Here is a 23,651-nt window from a genome sequence, read left to right on the forward strand (position 1 = left end):
TAAAAAAATTACTTCAATTGGTAACACCTAAAGAAATGAAGTTTTCTCAACTTAAATTATCATGTTTTATCATGAAAAACGTGATAATTTAAGTTGAGAAAACTTAATTTCTTTAGGTGTTACCAATTGAAGTAATTTTTTTAAGTTGATCCAACTGTTCACTTTTTACAGGATGGTGGATGCTGGTGTCTTCTGAGATTTCAGGCATCCATAATTGAATAGAAGTCATAGATGAAAGCTTCTAATATGAGGCTTCTTACTATGGTTTAGTTCCTGTGTTTTTGCAGGTTATTTTAAGACAAAAAGAAAACTCCATTCAGCTTTCTATAAACAGGAACCTACGGCTTAAAGATGTTTCTCAGAACTCCAATCAAGCTGTTTTCCTCTTTAGATCAAACAGTGTTTTGACTGTTGGTTGAACTGAAAAAAGTTAACGTTTCAAACCAATCAATTGAGTGTTCATTTCAGATATTCACACTGCACCTGTCGGTGAATATCCCCAAAGTTACAAATTTGTCTAAAACGTACATTAAATCTTGGCACAAACCTGATAGGCCCTCGAAGGTTTCAGAGCTGATTGTTTTCTCCTTCTAATGACATCCAGCTCTTGTGATGCCAGGGAACTGAGACACCCACGCCCATCTCTCCTGTAGAGAAAGAAAACTGAACTCTTAAATATCAGGCCGCAACACAGCAGAAACCACATAACTTATCAAATAAAAAGCCACCTGCTGTCTCATTTATCTTTAAGCTGAGAAAACATAAATAAAATGTAATTCTCATGATGGGGAGGCTAACTTAAAAAATGTGTAGCCTATATCAAAGCACATGTGCAAAGAGAAGGCATGTGGCAGAAACATATTTGTCTAATGCTTGACGAATAACCTTTCATTTAAATGCCAACCTAGGTCATGAAGTCTTAACACACTTCCCCCCTGCAGATAATACCTTTCAGGTCCTCCGAGATTGATATCTTGAAGGCATGTGACATGCAAGCCATTCTCTTTGAAACACACAAGCTTGTGGATGAAATTTTAAGTTGCTTTGTTTAATTTGAGAACTAATATCTTTAAAGCCCACAGGGAATGTGACATGATGTTTCAAGGGCCTTTACCTGAAAACAGGAAATTAGCAGGGACAACTTTTGTTATTTTTTCATATGCTTCTTCAGACATTATGATCAAGTTTGAGTCTGAAGAATTTTTAAGAGTTGAACTTGAAATGGCAAGTAATGGCAATTCACGTCTAGCCAAGGATTATCTGAATATATAAAACAGAAAATACTTGACTGAAGAAAAAAAAAAAAAAAAGACTAATTATGCTACTGGGAAAACTGGTTTTCCAACAAGTTGTTCACACATTTTCAAAGTGAAACTGCAGGGGGGTTGTAAGATTGTGCTAATAAGGCAATTTAAATAATAAAAACAAGTTTATTCAAAATGTATAAAAAGCATCAATTAAAATATTCCAACTGTGTAAGTTAAGACTATAGAAAAAATGAGTCAAAATACAGCACAATTAATAATAAAAACAGCCAAGACTTTTAGAATATTCTAGTAGCATTACATGCTCTCTATAGCGTTCAAAAAGTAGGGTGAATTCAGGTTGATATGCAAAAAGTGTCTCAATCAACTTTTTTCCATACTGTTGTTCAAAATGAATTATATTTGTAATATCAAGAGAAATAATTGACCATATTGATTGTCATAAACATGCAGCCCTAATTAAATGATTATATTTATTTAAATGTCCTGACGTGACTTCAAACTCAAGGGGTACTTGTTACAAAATTATGAAATTTGACTGGTTTGACTTGCTCAACTTGCTGGACCGCTCAGTCCATTGAGGAATTGAGGCACTAGAGGGCGATAGCCATCCCATTAATACTACACCGAATGACGCGGTTATTAGGAGGAAAGAGGCAGGCCGAATCAGGAGATGCTTTTGTGAGCCTCACTACAACGTTGACTTGACACACTTCAGAAACCACGTTTCTCTGAGTCAGACCTGACTCCACGGTACCGCCGTGCATCAGAGAGCCCAGTCTGAAGGAGCTGAAAGGGTCGTTTTCATACTTAATAAAAGCTAAACAAAGCGTCTGGCTTTGTTTGACAAAAGGAAGCAATGTCAGCGTTGAAGAAACGGAGTTCGAATACATCCGCGGACCGGGATGAAGAGCAGGTGACGGAGAAGATGCTCTCCAGCAGAGGAGGGAATGGCAACATGAGCCGACCAGGAGACGGCACGCCTGAAAGCCCGACCGCAGATATCAGCGCTGCGGAGGGAGAAGAGACAGTCGAGCTTAAAAGAACTATTACTCTCGTCAACGGCGTGGCCATTATTGTAGGCACCATTATTGGCTCTGGTATCTTCGTGACTCCAACCGGAGTGGTGAAAGAAGCCGGTTCAGTCGGGTTGTCGCTGGTCGTGTGGTCTGTATGTGGCGTCTTCTCCACTATAGGCGCGCTGTGCTATGCCGAACTGGGGACCACCATCTCCAAATCAGGGGGTGACTACGCATACATCCTTGAAGTTTACGGCTCCCTACCTGCGTTTCTGAAACTCTGGATCGAGCTTCTCATCATAAGGCCGTCCTCGCAGTATATTGTCGCCTATGTTTTCGCCACATACCTCCTGAAACCCATCTTTCCCTTCTGCCCTGTCCCTGAGTCAGGGGCAAAGCTGGTCGCCTGCCTATGTATCCGTAAGTAACCTGTTACCTACCTCGTTAGGTCACATAAAGATGTGTTACCCCTTTATTTCCTATATAAACAAAACCACAGAGGTCTTAAGTCAGCCTTTATTGTGAATATCCACCGTTTAATGTTTCTGACGTTAGAATTTACGTCCGCTGTCATTCCACGTGCCATTAACGCGCTTCCATCTTCTCAGCGTTCAAGTCTCCTCATTTACTCGCCGTCAAAATATTTATCTCAGTTCGGCCAAGTTATATAATTTTTTTTTTTTACTACGTGTCTTTTTTTATTAAAAATGTGTAATTCGAGACAGAAACGCCATGTTTTGACACTGATACGGCGTGTGTAGCTTGTATGAGGAAATGAATAGTATGTTGAAAAGGTGCAGAAAAATTTCATCATCTTGTGGTGGAAGTGACACGCGCTGCTACATCACCTTGGCGGGTTTTATGCAAATTAATTGCATTGTTAGTATTAATTATACCAATTTAGCGAGGCTTTAATATTAATTAATATTTTGATTTCGAATGTATATTTTATTTTGAGAAAATGCACATCAGATTTCTTTTAGCAAGGAACTTAAAAAAATGCTGAGTAATGTAGTTTATTTGATGTTTTAAGTTATTAACCAATGCTAATAATGTAAAACATCTTACATTAATAACTTAATAATTACTCTGCTTTTTTATGTTTCAGAAACTCCACTTAAATTTACCAGTTGGCCTGTATGTAATAACATAACCTGTCTAAACTAAGATTATTAATTGTAAATTATCTCACTACTAATTGTATTCCCATATACATAGCACACGTACGTCTCCAAGATGTCTGTTAAAGAGCGGTTCATCTGGAAAGCATCTGCTGTGTACAAACATCTTATAAACATCTTTAAAAAGTCAGTTTTACATACATTCTTATAATAAACATCTTAAAGACGTTTTCTAAATGTCTATTTAACATCTGACAGGAAACTTCTCATAGATGCTTTGCAGATGAGCAAACACTGTAAAAAAAATACGTCTTCCAGATGAAAACACGCACATCAAGTAGACGTCCCAGAGAAGTGTGCTATTAAGGATAGCATGCCATAAATTGTGGGTGTTTCCTGCAGTGTGAGTAAAGACCAATAAGAGTTAATGAATGTAGCCCTGCAGTGCTACAATCACACATTCACAGATCTTTGACATTCATGCTCATGGCAATATGTTGAGGGTGTGATACGCCATGGCAGCAACGCGAGCAATGAAGCCCTCCTGCAGGTTTAAACCAGTCAGGATTAGCAGAATTAGCTCAAGCCCTAATTACCAATTGGCCAACAAATTAAAACCCTTATTTCTCTCTTTCTTTCCCTGTATTTTTCTTTCTCACTCTCCTCCTCCTTTCTCATTTAAGCCAGATGAATGCTTGATTGGGGTACAGGAATGTGTATTCTTTGTGATTGTGAGGGAGTGAATTAACACAGCACCCACTATCCGCTGTAATCTCGCCCTGCTAGTCTAATCCTTCTATAAGAACCCACATGACAAGACAGAAAGGGAGGTAAAGACGACTATGACCATACGACAAGTTATGGGATTTATAGTACACATTTGATATAAACACTGAATGTTAAGCTCAAGTGCCCAGTTTTATGGTCTGGTTCCTCATAGACAGTATTTGTGTCTGTTGGCGTAGCAGCTGGCCATTGTTCCTCTGACCCAATTTCTCATGTGTTTTGAGGTTATGATTGAAAAAGGGCCTCCGGGATTGGTTCGTGGCATTAATCTATGCTGCGTAAGTGTGTATCCATGTGAGACGCCCCTTGAGCCAGACCATGCTCTTGCCATAAGGGATTTCAGGGAGGAACCTGTCTCATGATCCTAGTCTATTAAGAACGAGAACTGCAATGCCCGACATTAATCCAACAGTGTGTGCATGTGTTCTTGCTTGAGGGGCCCAGTTTCTACTGTCCTACCCAATACAGACCCCCTTTTGTACATTATGGGCACACAAAGGCTTTTGGGTTTCACCTCTCTGTTTGGTGCCTAGACCAATTTGCAGCTAATGCTGCTTTGAAGTATTCGTTAGTTAATCACATTTAATAGGGAGCTTGAGGCTGATGTGATTGGGGCTCATTTTTATTATTCCTTCAAAATCTGTTTACCAGTATTTGGTCGATGAACTTTTGTTTCAAGCAGCCTGTGGCACAAATACCTGCTCATTTTATTTTTTATACATCCATTTGTTTTTCAAACCACTTACCTTGTTTAACTCATCCGGTCCGTAGGCAGGGTAGCACAGAAAGGCCTCATGGTTCATCCAGGACTCAAACTGGGAACCTACTTGCTGTGAGGCAATGGTGCTGCTACCCATTGAGCCTCCATGCCACCTATATTCATACAGTTATAATCATACAGTCATACAATATAATTGTATGCATTTTTGTACATTTTGTACAAATATTATGACTATGGTATATTTATTTATTGAACAAAAAAATATGACAAAATAATTTCAAAATAATTTTTTTGTTAATTGATACAGCCCTACTCAAAAGCACAGCAAACCTGTGGGAAAAAATCGGAAAAATTGCAATTAAATGTGTTTTCCTAAATCGTTACCCACACGGCTATCAGCCCAGACAAATTCAATCAGTCTTATTAAAAATTATGTCACATAGTCGTCCAGTCAATAGGCTTTCTGTTAAAGGGTTTCCATCCGTGATTAAAGTAATCCATACAGCTCCAGGGGGTGAATAAGGCCTTCTGAAGCGAAGTGTTTTTGTAAGAAAAATATTTTAACAACTTTTTTGTTAAATTTTTTTTTTTACAACTTTATAAACTATAGGCCTAATCAATATACTGGGCAACAAACTCAAGCTCCTCCGTCATTTCTCTTTAAAAATTCTCATTTTAGACTTCTAATTCGTGACCAGTGTTTTGTTTTGCTCTATCCTCTGCGCTTCCGCGTTCATCAGTACGTCATGTGTCGGGTCAGAGTTCACTCTTCCGCCAGAACTAGACTTGCGTACGGCTATTATCAGAAGCCAGTAATTATAGTTTATACATTTAAAAATATGGATATCTTTCTTACAAAAACGCAACGCTTTGCTTCAGAAGGCCTTTATTATCCCCCTGGTGCCATATGGATGAGTTTTATGATGGATGGATGCGCTTTTTTGGGCTTAAAAACCTCAGGCTTTATTCACTCCCATTATAAAGCTTGGAAGAGCCAGGATATTTTTTAATATAACTCTGATTGTGTTTGGCTGAAAGAAGAAAGTGATATACACCTAGGATGGATTGAGGGTGAGTCAATTATGGGATGCTTTTTATTTTTGGGTGAACTAACCCTTTAATCACATTGAAACAGAATTAAAGGATTAGTTCACTTTTAAAAAAACTTTTGCTGATAATTTACTCACCCCCATGTCATCCAAGATGTCCATGTCTTTCTTTCTTCAGTCGAAAAGAAATTAAGGTTTTTGATGAAAACATGCCAGGATTTTTCTCCATATAATGGACTTCAATGGGACCCAAACGGTTCAAGGTCCAAATGACAGTTTCAGTGCAGCTTCAAAGGGCTTTAAACGATACCAGACGATGAATAAGGGTCTTATCTAGCGAAACGATCGGTCATTTCAAAAATAAATAAAAAGTTTAAGTTTTATAAGGACAAATGCTCGCCTTGCTCTGTTCCGTGATGCGCGTTCGTGACGTCACGTAATACGCAATTACGTTGAAAAGGTCACGCTTGAAAAATTTCTGTCCTGAAGAAAATTTTCTTTTAGGCTTTTTAATATTAAAGCACCCAGGATACGCACACGAAATGGGCATTTTAAACGATAAACTGACACAAATACATTTGAATATGTGTATATTATGGTCCTCCTTCCGCACATTTGTAAACACGTCAAACGTGACCTTTTCAACGTAATTGCGTATTACGTGACGTCACGAACGCGCATCACAGAACAGAGCAAGGCGAGCATTTGTGCTTATAAAACGTAAACTTTTTTATTTATTTTTGAAATGAGCGATCGTTTCGCTAGATAAGACCCTTATTCATCGTCTGGTATCGTTTAAAGCCCTTTGAAGCTGCACTGAAACTGTCATTTGGACCTTGAACCGTTTGGGTCCCATTGGAGTCCATTATATGGGGGAAAATCCTGGCATGTTTTCATCAAAAACCTTAATTTCTTTTTGACTGAAGAAAGAAAGACATGGACATCTTGGATGACATGGGGGTGAGTAAATTATCAGCAAAAGTTTTTTTAAAAGTGAACTAATCCTTTAACCAGACAAAAATTAAAGTAAGTGGATGGAATAAGTAGGGCCGAGACATTTGAGTATGATTCAGGTAATCGTTTGCAGATCCACCCTGTAATACAATTAGAACCCATTAGGCAGATTAATGTGTCCTGGAGAACATGATATTTATATTCATTTGAACCTTACATTTGGTGCTGACATTTTCAAGATTGGACAGATATTTGACCGCACTTTATTTGATCTCTGATAATAAGTAAGTACAAATTTGGCAGCCATGCAAATTCATTAGAAAAATGACTCACTAGCGAGCGTGCTGCCACGTGTAACTAAATGTAAACAGCGCTTTGCGAGCGACGCCTCCTGAGTTCAAGCATGGCTGACAAATTCCCTCCTAATTAGTTTACCAAGTATTTAGGTTAACTTTCTCTGAACCTGTGTTGTGAAAGACTAAAAATAAGTGCCTGTGGTTCTTTTTTTGCCCCCTTCTCTCCCCATAGTGTTGTTGACTGCTATCAACTGCTACAGCGTGAAGGCCGCCACAAGGGTCCAAGATGCCTTTGCCGCTGCTAAGCTACTCGCCCTGGCCCTCATCATCATTATTGGCTTTGTGCAGATTGGCAAAGGTGGGTAACACGCACAAACACACCTAAATGTCCACCAGCAATCAGTCAGGTAACAAGTGCTGAAGAATGTAATGGAAAACAGCCAAATAGCTGTTATTTTGGCTAATAATGGTGTTTCAATAATAGAAATGAAAGAAAATACATATATGTGTGTGTGTGTATATATATATATATATATATATATATATATATATAAATTGGACCATGTCACACGATAACCACAAGAACCCATATGAATAGCACATGTTTGTAAATACAGACAGAGGGAATGTATTATGTTTAATGTCTAATATGAATCAAGGTTTGCATGGTCTTTGTTTAGATTTGTTATGGATACAATATACTGTTCCAACCATTTTCATTACAATGTTGCTTTTGCGCTTTGCTGGGTTTAAAAGTATTTGCAAGCTACACCAAGTTTGACACCATGTTCAGTTCAACATCAAAAGAGCTTTTCCATGAAAAGGGTACAAATTGGTGTCCCATTACTTTTTTAAATCAATTAATAGATAAACTATTAGCTAACATAAAATAAACACACAACATGTATTTTTAAACACAAAAATCCTACCTCAGAGGTTCTGGACTTCTTGACTGTATCCAAAAATTTATATCCAAAAATTTAAATCATACAAAATAAGTAAATAATCTAATCTCAAATTTGACATAGATTTAGTGTTATATTGCTTTAGCCGTTTAACCCTTTTACAAAATATATGATGAACTATAATTTATATTAAATATAAATATATCACTAAAAACAAACATTTGATCTTTTGTCATTGTAGTCATTATATTGTATTTACAATTTTGTAATTTAATTTGAATATATATATTTTTCATTTTTATATTCAATTTACTGGTTATTTCTTGAAAATAATGTATATGATCGTATATAAAAATAAGGTTTATCAGCAGTATTGGTTCAGCAATCTCGACACATGCCTCAGGCACTGATACGTCAGCACTCCATCACTTTTAGGGCTTTCTGTTGCTTGGACTCAGATTCAGAGAATTGGACTCAGAAGTGGACTGAATTGTAGACCAGCTGAATGTGGAGCCAGAACAGCAGCTCTGATTGTTTGCCATTGAGACACTAAAGCACTGACAGTAATAGTCTAGAGAAATAGTGTGCATACAAAAAGAAAGATTTGTAGTACTAGCTGGCAGACCTTACCCCCTGCCTTGACATGAACTACAGTAGTTTCTGTTTAAATGGGCCACAGTAACCAAATGGAATTAACATCAGTGGTTTCACAGAGAATAACTTTTACATTTATACATTTAGCAGATGCATTTTTGGGTGCACTGTTCCTTTATGTAACTTTTTTGGTTCGGTTTCTCATTAGCTTACTGGTATAAGCTCACAAATTCAGAAAGGAACAATAGGATTTCACAGTCTGAGATGGAGATTAAGAAAGGTCCATTCACTTGATACATGCCCGTGTCTGCTGCACAAACAAAGGCCTGAAGCTGGTATCACTCAGTCAGTTGTGAGTCAGCGGGACAGGACAGGTTAATTTGAATAGATTATTAGATTATTAGATCTTTTATCTCCCCTCCACCTACTCTCGCTGCCCACAGCAGTGGACATGTAGTGACAGACAGCAAGATGGTTATTGAAAGAAAGAAAAATGGGAAGGAGATGCTGTGCTGCTTGTGAATCATTGAATCCGGCAGTATGAGAGCCAGAACTGTTTTAATTGCCCTGTCACACCCAAATTTCGGCAAGACTGCCAGTGTTTGGCCTTGCCTTTGGGTGTGGGTTTCTTTGACTGGTTAAGCCTTTGAGTGTGACTTTTAGTTGTTGAGGTTGCCACATGCATGATAGAGATAGTAAATTTCGAGTACTGAGAGGTCTCAAAAACAAGTACTCAAGTGCTCAGGGGCGGGGCCAGTCTGGACAGCATGCTGTCTAACGCTAACCAATTACACGGTTTCCTTTTTTCAGAATCCAACCAATCCAATCAGAATCTGAATCTTCTTTTTCAAATATTTAAATAAAATATATATTTTTTAATATGCTGATTTGGTGCCCAAGAAACATTTATTATTGTTCTCAATGTTGAAAACAGTTGTGATGCTTAATATTTGTGTTCATTGATGAATAAAAAAAGCATTTATTTGAAAAATAAAATGTTTGTAAAAATCACTTAAGACCAATTTAATGCATCCTTGCTGAATAAAGTAGTCATTTCCTTTTTTTCTTTTTTTAAATAAAGAAAGTTTCACAGTGAAGCAATTCAAGAATGCACGGTGACAATCTTAAAAATACTGAACAAATATAAATAAAATCTCATTAAGCGTTGCGACATGCTCAATGAAAAAAGTTGGTGAATTAGATGAGATATTAAAGGTATAGCGGAGGATTTTCCCGAATTTTAGAAAAGAACCGCCCTCTCCACTTTTTAAAAAATGCACATTCGCAACACTCTACCTGCTGCCGAGAGGGAACGCCTATTAAACGTATGCACGAGAGAGCATGCACGAGCTAATCATAGCTTACATTAACTTTTACTAGCAGTGATTTTAAATGGATTTCTCCAAATAGCATGCCAAACTTTACCTGTCAAGAAACTTCGCGACTGAGGCATCAGTGGGAAGCCCAACCTGTGTTTTGAGCGCACACCATCTTGTGAATCGTGTGCACGAGCACGTACGACGGCCTTACGTAAACATATCACCAGAATGATTGACACTTAGGAGGACCAATAGTCTTGATGATCCACCCGGAAAAAGAAAATCCTCCGCTATACCTTTAAATTAAAATTGAAATATTATTTTATCAGATATGTGCATGTATTTTGATGTTTAGAATGTGATGTTCAGTTAGGGTCTAATGTGAATTGCATATTTAGCGTAGCAACATAAGATTCAACTTTATAAATGCGTCCCAATTCTTGTACTTGTGCACTATTTTGTTGCCTTTTTTGTTAGTATAAATAGTGTGAGCAGTATTTTCACACTGAAAAAAATACACTTCAAATACCCAGAAACTGCACTTAATAAACTGAAAAACATTTTCAAAAAATGAAATGTTGGACATTTTATGAACTCAACTGTTGCAGCTTTTCTTACGTAGCTGAGGAGATTCTGATGATGGATGAGTGCACAGTGTATAGTATAGTATGCCATTTGGGACAGTTAGTTAGAAGCTAGTTGTGAGATGAGTTGATTCCACCCATATGCCTATGCAAATTGTTTCAAATCAGTCATGTGTAGCTTTCAGTGTTAGTTAGAATGCATTAGATGATTGTTCATGTTGACTGAAGACAGTGAGGAAGCTGGCTAGCTTTGGGGCGTATTTGTGGGCTTGCTAGATAAGCAAATGCAAAATGATTGTGAGAACAGCGAGGCCAGAGAATGATGCCTGTGAATTTTATCCATAGATAGACACACCCTCCCTGTCCTGAGAGAGTAATATTTTATAACATATGCAGGTAGAAATGTCCGAAGATATCTGTATGGCTAAAATGACAAGACAAGTGTCCTATTTAATTATTTATGAAGTCTTGCTGTTGAAAGAGCTGTTTAATTCACAGTGTCTTCCTCTGTGACATTTCCTCTGTCTGTGTCAGTTTCTGTGCACAAAGTGGCTTCTGTTTGACTGCTTGATAGACTTATCTCAGAAGACCAGAAAAGGTCTCAGTGTGTATCTTAGTGCTTGTGTTTGTTTTGAGAAAAGCACTAGTGCTTAATGCCACTACGTTATCACACCAAACCACCCAGCCATTGGTAAAACGAAGCATACAACAGGAGACCTTGTGGTGATCTCTTCAGGGACTGGAGCTCTGCCCACACTGAGACAGTGGGACTCTGCCCACTCCCCAGACTCCACTCGCTAATTAACATAATCATTGGTGGGAAGTTTTCAGCTTTGGTCTTTTTGCCACTGTATTGATCATTTTAGTTGAGAGCTGAGTAATGATGGGTAAAAAGGAGGGAACAGGAACTCTGAGCATCGTGGCTCACGCTAAAATAGACTTGCCATTGTGTTTATAATTTGTTGTTTTGTTTTTGGATTTGTTCATTTGTTTTCAGTCACCGTACACTCTAAAGTCTAAAGTCATGCTGGGTTAAAACAACCCAATTTGGGTTATTTGGCAACCCAGCGCTGGGTCAAAATTGGACAAACCCAGTTTTGGGTTGTTTTTTACCCAGCTCGTTGGGTTAAATGTTGAGTCAACATGCTGGGTTGTTTTATTTAACTGAACTATTGATTAAAAATAACTATATTGCTGGCTTAAAATGAACCCAACATACGTTGAAAATTAAAATCACACACAGAATTACTATAGTAACAACACAGGCAACAGTAATAATCAAAAGCTGAACATAAGCAAGAACACCCAGGAATGCACAAAAGTATAGTCAAGAGTTAAAACAACATGTACATGTATATGAGTAAAAAAGTGCAGAGAATGAATGTCAACTCAACAGCTATACAGCTTATACAGTTCAACGAAATTGCTTTTTAAAAGTTAAATATTTAATAACTTGCGTTTGAAAACAAATTTGACCATATTTAGCTTATTTTTCTCATGCCAACGAACAGACTAATAGCACTATGGTCAAAACTCGCTGCTGCCAGTTTTCAAAGTTCTCTCTCCTGTCCGCTTCAATTAGTTTTCTTCTATTTTCCACATATATTCCTGTTGTAAAAAACTTTTAATTTACTGAAATAAAGCACCAATTCGGCGGCGTTAAGATGTGCTCTCTCGTGACGAGGATGGAGAAGCCCACACTCTGTGTAACCCATCAGATGGGTTGTTGTAGTAAAGCCACCACTGGGTTGTTGCATCGGAGGGCTGTATTGTTTCAAATGACCCAACAGGCTCAACCCAGCGTTTTTTAGAGTGTAGGACGCTCGACGCACTGAACCGGCTCACTTTCACACACTGAGCTGTTGCCTGTTAGAAAAGTGTGTGTTTGAGGAGGTTGCGTGTTGTTTTTAGGAATTCTTCAGATTGAATCTATGCTGTAAGCTGAGATCTGCTGTCGAAGCATTTCTCTTAGACAGAGATTGGGCTGTTCTGTGCTAGCATAGTTCTCTGAAGCTCAGGTCTGAGCCTGTAATACTCAAGTTTATACAAAGAGTTTATACAGGCTTTCAGTCTCGTTCTGCGCCTGATTGCCTCGGGCCTACAGTCTCTCACACACACACACACACACACACACACACACACCCCTCGCCTGCCGTGTCATGTGACCTGGTGGCGTTGGCCTCCATCGATCACACTGATTCACATGAGCTCGCCTTGGGCAGCAATCGTTCTAACACCGCAAACATGTTCACAAAATTACTCTCACAATACATTGCCATAAGACAACACTTTACAATAAGTACTTAATTAATCTGGGTAATAATTTCTACATATACAATTATAAGTGTAAGTGTAAGTGTCTTATGTTCACTGATCAAAGATACAGTAAAAAAAAAGAAATGTTATAAAATATTATAACAATGTAAAATGACTGTTTTCTATTTTAATATATTTTAAAATGTAATTTATTCCTGTGATGGTAAAGCTTCCCTTTTTTTTCTGTCACATGATCTGCATGTGTCACATGATCGAAATCATTTGAATATGCTGATTTGTTGAAATGTTTTTATTTAATATTTTAGTAATAGTAATATTTTTGTGGAAATTGTGATACGTTTTTTCTGGATTTTCTGAAACACTTATTTGATTTTTTTTGTCACTTTTGCTCAATTTTAATGTGCTTTTGCTGAATAAAAGAATTAGTCTTACTGACCCCAGACTTTTGAACGGTTGTGTATACATAATATATACTGTATAAATCCCAGTTGCCATAGTTAACTATTAATTTACTATGGGGGAACAAAGAGAAATATTCTATTGATTGTCCATTTTTTAGATTTAAGAAGGTTGTGCTTATCATGTGCTCTACTTTCTCGGCCTAAAGGCCGTTAAACCTTGAAAATATGCAAATTAGGACATTAAATCAGTTGATGCTATTGTGTTAAAGAGCTGCTCAGGAATGAAAGAAGAAATAACCACACACTCTCAAAGAAAAGAAAGAGCAAGCAAGAAAGAAAGTACAAGAGAGTCTCCTTGTGTAGCGATATTCACAGAAATTATATCTGGAGTACTCAAGTTGCAAGCCACTTTTTTATGATTTAGTCTCAGATTCTTCTGTTCTGCAATCTGCATATACATTTCTTCAAACCTGTGAAACTAGTTCTTTTCGGACCTCTGTTTCGTAACCATAAATTGAACCAGTACGGCGTCTACTTTTAGGGAAGCCCTCATCGTACGACCCACAGGCTTTGGAGAGATGGAATCACGTAGATGCTTGGTCTCCCCCGGCTTTCTCATGGAACGGATAGAGAGCGGGCCTCAGCCTGAAAAAACATTATGTTCATCTGTTGATCCAGAGGAAATTCACAGGCTTTGGGTGTTCAAGAATGTGCAAACCCTCCGTTTTCTCTCCGGTTCTTGTTTTCCCATCACTCTTGCGTTTCAGTTGTCATCCGCGACATTGACCCTCATGTGCCGACCTTCTGCCCACAACCAGCCATGAGACTGTCAGCATGTTGATTTTGAAAATTCATCGTATTATGATAGCAGGAAACAGTCTTCCACCTTAAAACTCATTCCATGCAAGCTTGTTTGTTCCTCTCATGGGAAATATTGTGGGAGTTGTAGAGTACTCTCCAGATATTATGACTTGTTTGGGTTGTTTATGTTACATAATGTTCCTGATAGTTTGCAACAGCGCTGTAATCTCATGTTTCACATCTGATTGTTTCTGTTGCAGGTGATACTGCTGATCTTCTGCCTGAAAATTCATTCAAAGGAAGCAAAACAGACTTTGGCAACATCGGATTGGCTCTTTACAGTGGGCTGTTTGCTTATGGAGGATGGTAAGACCACAGAACTTCTCTATTTTTGGGTGAAACTAGGGTGAAAGCAGGAAGAGTGAGACTCTGACTTTTAACAAGGGAAATCACTAGTAAAATGTAATGCTACACCGTGTGATCCAAGATCAGAGTCTTGACTACAACAACGTAGAAGAAGGTATTTTGATGAACGCTACATTTCTTTTTTTCAGTCATGCTGAGTAGACCCGTCCACTGTGAAATCCCATTGGTCCAAAATCCCACATAGTTGTTTTGATAACTCCAGTGTTTGCACTTTCCATGGAAATCAGCTGATCTTATACTTCACACTGCATATTCAGCTGGCGCAAGAAGAAGAATTATAATATAATATCCACAAAATTTTACACTTCCCCTTAATTATAATTCAAAACTATTTGTCGGTCATTCTATAATTTCTCTGCATCCTCTTTCAAATTATTATAGTTTCTTTTTCTTTATAGTTTCTACGTCTTAATTTTTGGCCTTCAGCAGTTGAAATTGTAGGAGAGCATTTTTTTAATGTTTGCATTTACTTTTTCCTTTTTTACCAGGAATTATTTGAATTTTGTCACAGAGGAGATGATCGATCCATACAGGTAAGTCAAAAAATATATTTTGTCCTCTTTTTAGGGAGCAAACGTTTCAGTCCATTGGAAAGATCTTATGAATAAGACAGCTTATATATAGGTACCTCCGCTCACTAAGTAAATTAATCACGTCAAACTGTTAATAGGCAATTTCTACAAAATGAGATGCTCAAAAAATAACTGAGTGCACATTAGGTCTTTAATTACATTTTGTTTTTGAGAGTTTTTGAGAGTATGGGTTATGTTATGGTGTATGTGCTGGCGTTTTACAGAAATCTGCCTCTGGCTATCATCATCTCGCTTCCCATTGTGACCGTTGTCTATGTGCTGACCAACCTGGCCTACTTCACCACTCTCAGTCCGGAGCAAATGCTCTCATCTGAGGCTGTTGCTGTGGTGAGTGTCGCCACATAGACGCATTCTATTCCATATTTAGCCCAGTTACCTTTATTAACTCAATGTGTTTATTTATTTATTAACTCAGTTTCCTTTTTATTCATTTTTATTAAAGTTACATAATAATGATTAAGTTGTTTTTTGTTTTTTTCAGGACTTTGGAAACTACCACCTAGGGCCAATGGCTTGGATAATCCCTGTGTTTGTGGGCCTGTCCTGCTTTGGCTCTGTAAATGGCTCTTTGTTTACTTCATCTAGGTAATGCACACATACACTTGTTATAAATATCCTTTGTTGAAAGAGGTCACATTAATCAGATCACTTTACTTTAACCATACAGATTAATCAAATAAACAACTTAGTGTTGTACTAAAGTCACCCTGCAGGCTTTTCCACTTAGGTTATCTTGAAACAGATCTGTTTGTAATGCTGGTTAGTATCAGACCTAATGGCCAAAACGGTCTCTTATGTATCTTTCTCTTTCCCTTCAGGCTGTTCTTTGTGGGCTCCCGAGAAGGTCATCTTCCCAGTTTGTTGTCGATGATCCACCCTGATCTGCTGACCCCTCTGCCTTCGCTTATATTTACTGTAGGTGTCCACAACCATAATAGTACTCACTATGACTTTCAAATTATGTCCAGTTTCTTGGTGAATTATTCTTTCTTTTTTTTCAACGTATTTGAACTTTTTTAATTTGTGAGTGAATCATTCCTTTGAGTCGGTTCTTTTCAATGAATCATTTTAACTAGTTCTAATTTTTGAGTGAATCATTCTTCTGACTTGGTTCTTTTCAATAAATCGTTTTAACCGGTTCCAAGTTTTGAGAAAGTTCTTTTCTTTCTTTGAACCAGTTCTAATTTGTGAGTGAATCATTCTTTTTAGCTTGTACTTTTCAACCGGTACTTTTCAACTTTGTAACTGGTTCCAATTTTGAGCAAAACGGTCTTTTGAGTCAATTTTTTTTTTTTTTTTTTTCAATGAATTGGTTTAAGTGGTACCAATTTTTGGACAAATTAATCTTTTGAATTGATTATCCGGTTCCCATTTTTGAGCAAATAAATCTTTTGAATCAGTTCTTTTTGATGAATCATTTTAACCAATTTTTGAGCAAATAATTTATCGGTGTATGACATCAAAGTACCACGAGAGCGATTGGAGAGCAGACAGCTCTGTATGCTTTCGATCTTGCGGTACTTTGATGTCATACACCAATACGTCTGCGGCACTGCTTCAATTTTATTTGTGGGAATCTGTTTCATTTTTAAGTGACTCATTTGAGTGATCATTCTTACGAGTCGATTCTTTTCAATGAACTGGTTTAACTAGTTCTAATTTTTGAGTGAATCAATCTTTTGAGCGAGTTCTTTTAGTGAATTGTTTGTACTGATTTACAAATCAGAATGAATTAGACTGCATTTTACTGTAAAGGTCAATTAACACAAATAAATGTTTGACCCACATAAAAAAAAATTAACCAACTTAAAATAAAAGATTGCTGGATGCCAAATAATTGGCAAAATAGAAAGTTTAAACCACTTTTTCTTTACTTTCCCCCCACAGTGTATCATGACTCTCCTCTACGCTTTCTCCAATGACATATTCTCTGTCATCAACTTCTTCAGCTTCTTTAATTGGCTTTGCATTGCCATGGCGATCATTGGCATGATGTGGTTGCGCTACAAGAAACCTGAGTTGGAACGACCAATTAAGGTGAGCCAGGGGGCGGAGAAAACAACTTTTGATTGGCTGAACATCTGTAAGTGAACACAGATGGACTTTGTGAGGGGGAACGAGGTCATACTTTCAAATCCATGAGAAGTGACCTGCCGTAATCTGTGTTCTCTGCCTAAATCCGGACACAGCCAGCAAGAGAACGGTAACACACAGGCCCTTTTGTGCGCCTCTCTCATTCATCCACATTCTGTCTCCGGTCATCTGCTGGACACAGAGAGATGTTCATCAAAGGAGGTTTGGAGGCACTGGAGTGAAAGAGGCCATTTGCTTATTGCTCATAATCTTTTTCTCATTTTCGATCTCATTAGGGACAATCCATTGTCTGTTGGTATTTATTACTGCCTCCAATTTTGCCTTTAAACACTTTACTGACTTCATTGATGGTTTTAACTATTGAAGTATCAAACATCTAGATGGTAGGAATAAGGAGTATTATAATATTTTCAAAGAAAATGACTACTATTCAAAAGATTGGGTTGGATGAGATATTAATACTTTTAAAAATGGTCTTTTGTGGCTGGTCAAACCCATTTGACTACTTGAGCATTGCAGCACGAAAGCAATCCTGTTGAATGTGTTTTCAACTACATCTGGAAGTGGTCGAAAGTGGACAGGCTTAACTTTTTAGACCCCGTTTACACCTATATTTAGCGTCGTCCACTTGTGATCCGATTGACCAAAACGCATCTTAATACCAGGTATAAAACCAGATCAGTCCGGCTATCACAAAGAGCAAGAATCTACTCTGGGGAACTTTGTGATGTAGTTGTAAAGAGAAAAAAGACAGGAGAAGGCTATAAAAAGATTTGCTTTGAACCTTGGAGCACTGTGAAGTTCATTGTATATAAATGGAGAAAACACAACACAACCCAAACATCAAGGATCAGGATGTCCTACCACACTGAGCAGCCAGAGAAGAATGGTGATTGTCAGAGAAAAGGGCAACATTAAGCTGTACACTTCTGCAGTGCGTGTCTTTCATATGTGAAATAAATGTTCCATAACAAGCATACTTTATACTTTCCGACAGCACTTTAAATAGACTTTTGATCACATTTTCAAAGCTTTCCCACCTCTCTCTGTCCACTAGGTCAATATTCTGCTGCCACTTTCCTTCGTACTGGCCTGCCTGTTCCTCATCGTGGTGTCCATTTGGAAAACCCCTGTGGAATGTGCTATAGGATTCGCAATTATCGCCACAGGAGTTCCCGTCTACTTCTTCGGCGTTTGGTGGCAGACCAAGCCAAAGTGGCTCTTGAAGATCATCTGTGAGTGTCTCTCCTCTTGTGTGCTTCATGACAATGAGAAAAAAGATGGTTCTAGACAGTTAAAACTGCATTCTTGAAATCTGAAACACTATTAAGGTATTGAAGGCTAACATTGTTTTTAACTGACTTTGAGTGCCATTCTTACATCTGACAAAGTTAATGTTTAAATCATACTTGTGACTACACTGCTTTTCATGACAAAATTAGATATTTACAATGCATTTAACCTCCATAATTTGACAGATTTAAAGTGTTAAAAGAATATTTGGCCATAAATAGTTTAGGGTTTGATGTGGCTTGTTTTTATCCAATGAGATTGGATTGGATTGTTAAAAGTGGGCTGTTATATTGCTATTTTTTTAGATCCAACATTGTATTTAAAAAATAAACACTTTACAATAGAATGCACTAATGAATCAAATACAAAAATAAAGTTAATAAATGAGACAATTAATTACATGCTATTTTAGATCCGTGGTACTCTCTCTATATATAAAAGTTAAGGGTCTGTAAGATTTTTTTTTAATGTTTTTAAAATAAGTCCCCGAACGTCTACAGTCGACGTTAGTTTCTCTGGGTCTCGTCTACAATCGACGTCTTTGAACGTCTACAATCGACGTTAGTTTCTTATATTTATACTCTAGCGCGTCTCCTCATCGACGTCGGCTGAGTCCCCTAACTCTAACTTGATACGCAGCAATACTGACGCAGACAGACTTCAGCAAATGTCCTTTAAATGCTTTAATCAGTTCCCGAGCATTTCTCAGAGAATCTCACCCAAGAAGAAGAATACATCAGGTTTTTTAGGATAAAGACAGACACAACAATAAGATCAACGTGACTAACTCATGTCACCTTCTTTCAATATGATTGGTTCAGTTTGTAAAAGCAAGGCCTATTTCACCCTCTGTTACTGGCATGAGCAAAATTATCTCGAATCATCAGAAAAAATAAAGAAAATGGTTAAGTGTTCAGTTGATTACCCAAAATGTCATGAGACAATTCTAGACAGTATATTTTTGATATTGTCATGGTCAGCACTTCAGAATTTTCCATGGACACAATATTCAGAGAACATTTTGGTACATTTTGTTCAAATGTTAGAATGTTAGGCCTAAAAGGGAAGTAAGGTTTAAATGTTAGAATCATGGTTAGTTTGAAAGATACAGTAGTTTACTATCTTATCTATTAAAAATCCATCACAGTACACATAAAGAAGGTGTCTCGGCTAATAGGCATGTGAGGATGTTGGAGGTGGAGATTTATAGCCTTTTCTCACAGCACTTGATATAAACTTATCAATTTGATGATCCAGAAAGGTTCAAACAACAATCACCAGTGACCACTGGAGATTCACCCATTGTAAAATGCAAAAGACTTCAGACTTCGGAGTGGCTTCAGAAAAAAAGAGACTGCAACCGGACCCATGCGAAAACAAGGATAAAAATCGGAAGGGCATTAAATGTAGTCACACAATGCTGATGTTGTTAAAATTAACAATTTGAGAACAAAGTATAATTTGCACGATTTGACGTGATATGATAAGCGATCGTTAGATTTAATCAGCGCGATTTACTGCAATGCTTTTTTCCCTTTAGTTGGTCAGAATAAAAGTGAATGTTACTTGTTCAGATGACATTTTGTGGTAAAAATTCTTATGTTGGTCATACTTCCACGAAGTAGAATCTGTGATTCCGAATGACAGTATCCAGACCGGCACGGCGACTGATAGCCACACATTATCCCCAAAACATTGGATTCATCCGCGCTGTGCCGTGCCGAGGCACAACCCACCTAAAGTTGATAATTCCGCCAATAACTGCAATTGCAGATTTTGAACAGAGATGGCGACAAAGAGGAAAAACTACGGAGTGCAGCTTTAAACATCCAGAAAAAACTGTTTCCTACAGTAATATATTTCAAAATATATTCAGCAGCATCATTACTCCAGTCTTCAGTCACATGATCCTTCAGATATCATTCTAACATGTTGATTTGCTGCACAAGAAACATTTCGTTTTATCATCAATGTTGAAAACAGTTGTTCTGCTTAATGTTATTGTGGAAACCGTGATACCTTTTTCAGTATTCTTTGATAAATCAAAAGAACAGAATGTATTTAAAAGAGAAACTTTTTGTAACATTATAAATGTCTTTTCTATCTTTTTTGATTAATAAATCAACTCTTTCTGTTCAGTCTCTACCACGGCGACATTCCAGAAACTGATGGAAGTGGTTCCTCAGGAGTCCTGAAGACCAAACGGAGCGACAGATGCCTCATATCCACCTCAGACTCCCTTACTGTATTCCTCGACTGCCTCACCTCTCCTCGTGTGAGCCAGGAAAAACGTCTTATCCTGCTGCCACAGGCAACATCTATATTAATCACCACGTACGAAACCAGAATGTCACAGGAGCATTTCAATTGAGATGTAGATTTTGTCAGTCCTTTCACAATCAAATGCATCACTGTATACGTTTCAGACTTGTGTTCAAGTTACAAGTTTTCAATCAGGATTTTATATATATTTTTTCAACCATTGGCGATATGTGTCATATAACCACTGCAAGTGGTTTGCTTTGGTCATCCCTTTATTTTAGGGCCTCGTATGCGTGCAGTAGTATGATCATAAGCTTCCTGTATCGCATATCGCCAGCTTTTGTTTCAGAATGTACGCGAGGAAAAATGCGTACCGGAAATGCTTGTGGGGGAGGCGCCATTGTCTCTCTCAGCAACCAGAAACATGAATCCCACCTTACTATTACAATATGTTTTATTATATCTACATTCATTTCCTTTTCTGCAGCAGATTTGACCTGTTTGCTGTGCCTTTTTCTGCCGGTGTAGAAATATATCATTTTTTGAGATCAACTTGAAATGACTTTATACTTCGACAGATTTATTTTTGATAGCTTAATGCGTTTTTTTTAACTGCTACTAAGAATTTCAAGGAATCTCCATTTGTTTTGGGTCATGGTCCTCTAATTGGATGTATCCAATTCTTTATTATTTTTATTATTATCATGTAAGGCATAGACATACAGTTTTCCTAAATTCAGAACCAGAATACCTATAGCCTTTCTGCTTACCTCAGTGAATACATAGTACATTAGACTCATAGACCTGGATATGTATTGTTATGCCTAATTATGATTTTATGAAGCACAAAATGTGAGGCGCTGTTTGTCTTATTTCTTTCAAGTACATTTTTAATATTTAGCACCTTTTTTCTGCGTCTGTTCACATAAATACGTGAAGTACTTAACACTGGACCATCTATTTTATTTAATTCCCCTTGTATTCTGGCAATTATTTAAACCAAGCGAATTAGCTTGGTAGTTGCGAATTTTTTTTAAAGAAAATTGTCCATTATAATTATTTAAAACAGTTTGTTGCTTTTGTAATACGAATGGCCTGTTGGCTATGGTGTCTCTTTATTGTACCGTAAAGGTATTGTTAAAAATCCCCTTACCGTGCCTCATCAGTTTGTGGACTGATTTTGCTGTAAAATGCGACATGCATCATTGTGTTTCAGTTTTAAGCTGCATTCGGATGCAGTGTTTTTGGATTATCCGAGTTGTGGTTAAATGGTTATTTGTTCCTATACTGGACCAAATTTGCTGTATGTGTGAAAATTCTTTGGTAAAAGTGGTGAGAGAGAAACTTGGGGTGTTTTGGGTGACGCAGGGGATGATATTTTAGGACAAATGGAAGTTGTCCTCTGATTATTATGATTACGGAAGCATTTCCTAGGCTTCTGCTTAGAAGGACTTACAAGATGCTTTTCTTTAATGTTATGATTTTAGCGGGTGATAATGAAGCTTTGTATTATTTAGAGATTTACAGCAGTATGACTAACACTCCAGCCAATAAGACGAATTTATCTAATTTAAATAGCTATGTAGAAATGTACTTATTTGTATTTATTTATTTGTAGGGTCATTCAGTTAGTGCTCTAATAATTTTACAGGGCATTTTCTATAAAAAATGCTAAAAATGGTTACTGATACTTTTTCCTTTTTCCTTTTTTTGTGAAACTGTAAATGTTTTTTTGGTAACTGCTGGCTTGGATAGTTTCCATTAGTGCCCATTAATATAAAAGTAACTGAGGGGGTGTTTACACGACATTGTTTTCAATTAAAAACAGACAACTTTTTATGCGTTATGGCCGTTCATTTACTCAAGGCGTTTTAGAAGGGTTTAAAATGCAAACTTTTGAAAGTGTACGTTTTTGAAAACGATAGTGTTATCGTCTCGGTGTAAACTACAAAAACGTGAGTTTGTGAAAACGACTTTCAGTATGTAGTTTTCTTTACAAAGAATTTTTTGTCGTTTTCGCCGATCCATGTGAACAGACGATTGTCACTACATTTAATTACGTTTGTTCACAAGAGATTTGTTGGTATTTCATTTTTTTTACTTTAAAGTGTAAAAAAAAAAAAAAAAAAAAAAATCTCAAAGATATGACCGATTCTTATTTGCATGTTTATGTTTCAGAATAAAAATGGTTCACTAAACCGTTTTTTTAAAAACTCCATATTTTTGCATTTCCAAACTGGCATGAGTAATGAACCTTTAGACCACAAACATGAACAGCCATCTTTGTGTTACACAGACAGGCAAACCATTTTACCCGAGGGCAGACTCAGTCTTTCGTCACTTCACTTTGAAGCTCGTTTGAGAGAAGACTTTTTGTTTTCTTGTGTGATCTGTAAATTCCATGTTCAGCTGATCTCTAGTTGTAAGTATTCTGTCCTGTCTTCTCTGTGATGTGAAATACAACTACGAAGAGATCCTATCGAGCAGTTCGTAATTCATTTTCTTTTGATGCCATGGTGATACATCTACTGTACAAACATTTGTTTAGACATTAAACATTTCATGCTCTGAAGTGATTTTTACTTTGCCACAGAAAATTGTTGAGTATTCAGAGAAATAAAACATGAATGCATTCAAAACTTGAGTACTTGTGTTTTTGCAGATTAGCAGATGTTCATTGATGTAGCAGCACAAATATGAAGTTCAGTTCAGTTCAGTTTATTTATAAAGCACATTTAAAAATGGCCGACCAAAGTGCTGTACACAGAAAATAAAGCTAATAAAAAATTGCTTGTTTATTATTGGGCTGTTTTTATGTGATCTCCTGTCCCAAATATGAAGATAGGCTACTTAAGTTAATAAATTACTAAAGTTAATAATATAGGCCTATT

General features: G+C 37.2%; 1 protein-coding gene across 1 annotated transcript; it reads left to right on the top strand.

The window, feature by feature from the left end:
• The first annotated feature begins 1,909 nt into the window (after positions 1 to 1,909).
• Positions 1,910 to 23,395, top strand: slc7a5 (solute carrier family 7 member 5). The gene is made up of 10 exons (XM_079859113.1): positions 1,910 to 2,704; positions 7,444 to 7,569; positions 14,353 to 14,458; positions 15,007 to 15,051; positions 15,315 to 15,438; positions 15,593 to 15,696; positions 15,930 to 16,026; positions 16,999 to 17,148; positions 18,263 to 18,440; positions 20,638 to 23,395. Exons 1-10 carry the CDS (start codon positions 2,125 to 2,127, stop codon positions 20,691 to 20,693), a joined length of 1,566 nt encoding a protein of 521 aa, XP_079715239.1. The 5' UTR covers positions 1,910 to 2,124; the 3' UTR covers positions 20,694 to 23,395.
• The last annotated feature ends 256 nt before the right edge of the window (positions 23,396 to 23,651 follow it).

This window comes from Squalius cephalus, assembly GCF_949319135.1.
Source record: "Squalius cephalus genome assembly, chromosome: 23".
NCBI classification, from domain to species: Eukaryota; Metazoa; Chordata; class Actinopteri; order Cypriniformes; family Leuciscidae; genus Squalius; species Squalius cephalus.

Coding starts and splice junctions, on each gene's coding strand:
- slc7a5 (XM_079859113.1), top strand. CDS start 2,125: ATGTCAGCGTTGAAGAAACGGAGTTCGAATACATCCGCGGACCGGGAT. Junction 2,705..7,443: donor GGTCGCCTGCCTATGTATCC/GTAAGTAACCTG, acceptor CTCTCCCCATAG/TGTTGTTGACTGCTATCAAC. Junction 7,570..14,352: donor CTTTGTGCAGATTGGCAAAG/GTGGGTAACACG, acceptor TTTCTGTTGCAG/GTGATACTGCTGATCTTCTG.